At 43.4% G+C, this 2666-nt stretch overlaps 1 protein-coding gene across 1 annotated transcript; it reads left to right on the top strand.

Annotated features, from left to right (window-relative positions):
- Window positions 1–1482: 1482 nt before the first annotated feature.
- On the top strand, window positions 1483–2424 carry LOC102379470 (olfactory receptor 4S2-like). Its single transcript, XM_006033968.2, has one exon. It carries the CDS (start codon window positions 1495–1497, stop codon window positions 2422–2424), a length of 930 nt encoding a protein of 309 aa, XP_006034030.1. The 5' UTR covers window positions 1483–1494.
- Window positions 2425–2666: the final 242 nt, after the last annotated feature.

Here is a 2666-nt window from a genome sequence, read left to right as displayed (position 1 = left end):
CTAACAAGGAGGCCCACCTGGCCAGATCCCATCCAGGTGCAATAGCAGCTCTCTCAAAAGCATCTAGGTAAGCCTCAACATCATCCTCCCCCGTCATCTTTGGGACTTTGAATTTATCTGAGGCACCCAATATGGCTGCATGTTGAGCCTTTATCTTTTCACTCAGCTCTTGTTGCCAGCTAAACATTAACATCCTCCCTTCAGCCTCCTGGGTCTTTATTTGGACCAATTCCTCCAGCTGTAGGTGTCAAGTAATTTTCTGTATCACCATCTGGTGGGCCTGCTGCCAGTCCTTCGGAGCAGCCATCCCTACATGGGTTGCAGCACTCGCCATTCCTGGCTTCCTTAGGTTGGGGTTTAGTCCTCATATTTTCCCAGTTCATTTAAAATTCCTGGCCAATGAACCATTGTGAGAGATTAGCCACACTTACAAAATAAAATTGCAATCTCTCCCTTTTTTATGGACTGGGTGATCACCTTTATTTCTCACCTGCCATCACATTGATGGGGAAAAAAACAGTACGGAGATAAACACAGTTCTGAGAGATGAGGTTGGTATGGTACATGTGGTTCAGAAGACTGATTCCTCTTCACAGGGCTCCACCATCCCTATACCCTGCCCTTACTACACCTGATGTTACAGCTTCATATTTGTTATGTCTCCCCTATGAAACTACCACCCTCCAAGTCCTTTGTTCCGTCTCTCACTCAGAACACATTTGTTTCTGGTTGCTTGCTCCATTCTTCCCTACATGGGCCCCAAGCAAACTGTCACTCCATTCACTCCCACACTTATCTAGCAGTATCGGAGTATGTGGGGTCACCTCTCCTGGCTCACCACCCCACTTGGTTTTGTCTCTTTCTTTTCTAGGTTTCCTCAAATAGACCCAATGTCCACTAGAATCAGACTCACCGGCTCAGCCCTGACCAGCTGTCTCCATTTCCTCATCTCTCTGGTTTAATAGGAAAGTCTGTCTTCAGGACTCTTCCTCCGGTCCCCTCTTTCAGGCTTATACCGTTGCCCTCCCGTGTTCCCACGGATCTACTTCCCAGCATTTTTCTTCTCTTTCTGGGAGCTGACTACCCATCCAGTTCCCCTTTAATACTGTCCATCCATCTGCTGCAGCCCCTGCAGCAGTTTTTTTCCTCGCTTTTCCTTTTGCCCTTGCAGCTCCTTTTTTGTTTTGTTATGTTTTGTTTTTTTTCCATTCAGGTCTCTCGCCTTTCTGGATCTCTCTCTCCCCCATCCAGGTCTCTGTTTCCTCTTGTCCCTGCTCTATGTCTGCCCCATCTTCCCTCTTTTCCCAGGATTATTGCTGAGGTAAGTCCCTCTTTTCTGTTCACTCCCTCGGAACTCCATGATGGGGCAAGGTTGGTACCCTGTCACATTTTCCCTCATCATTGTTGAGTATCTGCTTACTGTTCAATTCTTTATTTTATGTCTTGTCAGGTGAATTAACGTCTTGCTAAATACTGGTTATGTGCACTGACAACATGGAATCTTCACATAATGTGTCTGAATTTATTTTATTGGGACTTACTCAGGATCAGGAGTCAGAACAAATCTGTTTTCTTCTGTTTTCATTGTTCTATGCAGTTACTATAGTGGGAAACCTCCTCATCATTATCACTATCAAGAGCAGCCAGAGCCTTATTTCCCCCATGTATTTCTTTCTGAGCTACCTTTCATTTGTGGACATCTGCTACTCCACAGTTACAACTCCCAAAATGATTGCAGGCTTCTTTGTTGAGAGGAAAACCATCTCTTTTGCTGGTTGTATGACACAGCTCTTCTTCGGCCATTTCCTTGGCTGTACTGAGATATTCCTTCTCACAGTGATGGCTTATGATCGGTACATTGCTATTTGCAAACCACTTCATTACATGACCCTCATGACTGGGCATGTGTGTGGCTGGATGGTGTTGGGTTCCTGGACAGGGGGCTTTGTGCATTCCATTATACAGACTCTCCTGACCACTCAGCTCCCATTCTGTGGGCCTAATGAGATTGATCATTATCTCTGTGATGTGCATCCTTTGCTGAAACTGGCTTGTATTGATACCTACATTGTTGGCATCGTTGTTGTTGCTAATACTGGGATGATTTCCTTGACCTGTTTTGTTGTGTTAGTTATATCATATATTATCATCTTAGTCTCCATCAGAAGACGCACTTCTGAAGGGCGCCTCAAAGCTCTCTCTACTTGTGCCTCCCACATCACTGTAGTGGTTATATTTTTGGGGCCATGTATCTTCATGTACTTACGACCATCAACAACCTTCTCAGTGGATAAGACTGTCTCTGTGTTCTACACTGTCTTCACGCCTATGCTGAACCCACTGATTTATACGCTGAGAAATGAAGAGGTGAAAACTGCCATGAGAAAAGTGTGGATCAGACAAGTTGACTCAGAAGATAAATGAAAATTATATCTTGTAAAAATAGTACTTTTAGAAACTGAGGTAAACTAAATTTCACCAGATCTTTAGAGAAAAGAGATTTGCATGTTACTGGCTATTAGTTTTTCTGTGAAAATGTAACAAAAATTCCTATGAATTCTGCTACTGTGTACCTCCTTTTAATAGGAATGCTTGCAATATTTAAATCTGTAGGAAATGTAGAGACTTCTATATGCTTTGTTCTCTAAATTTGATTAATTTACTAT

Source organism: Alligator sinensis, unplaced genomic scaffold, assembly GCF_000455745.1.
Source record: "Alligator sinensis unplaced genomic scaffold, ASM45574v1 scaffold706_1, whole genome shotgun sequence".
Classification (NCBI taxonomy): Eukaryota; Metazoa; Chordata; order Crocodylia; family Alligatoridae; genus Alligator; species Alligator sinensis.
Note: the sequence above shows the minus strand (reverse complement) of the source record. Positions and strands in the feature narration are given on the sequence as shown.

What these genes read in the sequence shown, in the direction of transcription:
- LOC102379470 (XM_006033968.2), top strand. Translation starts at nt 1,495, where the DNA reads ATGGAATCTTCACATAATGTGTCTGAATTTATTTTATTGGGACTTACT.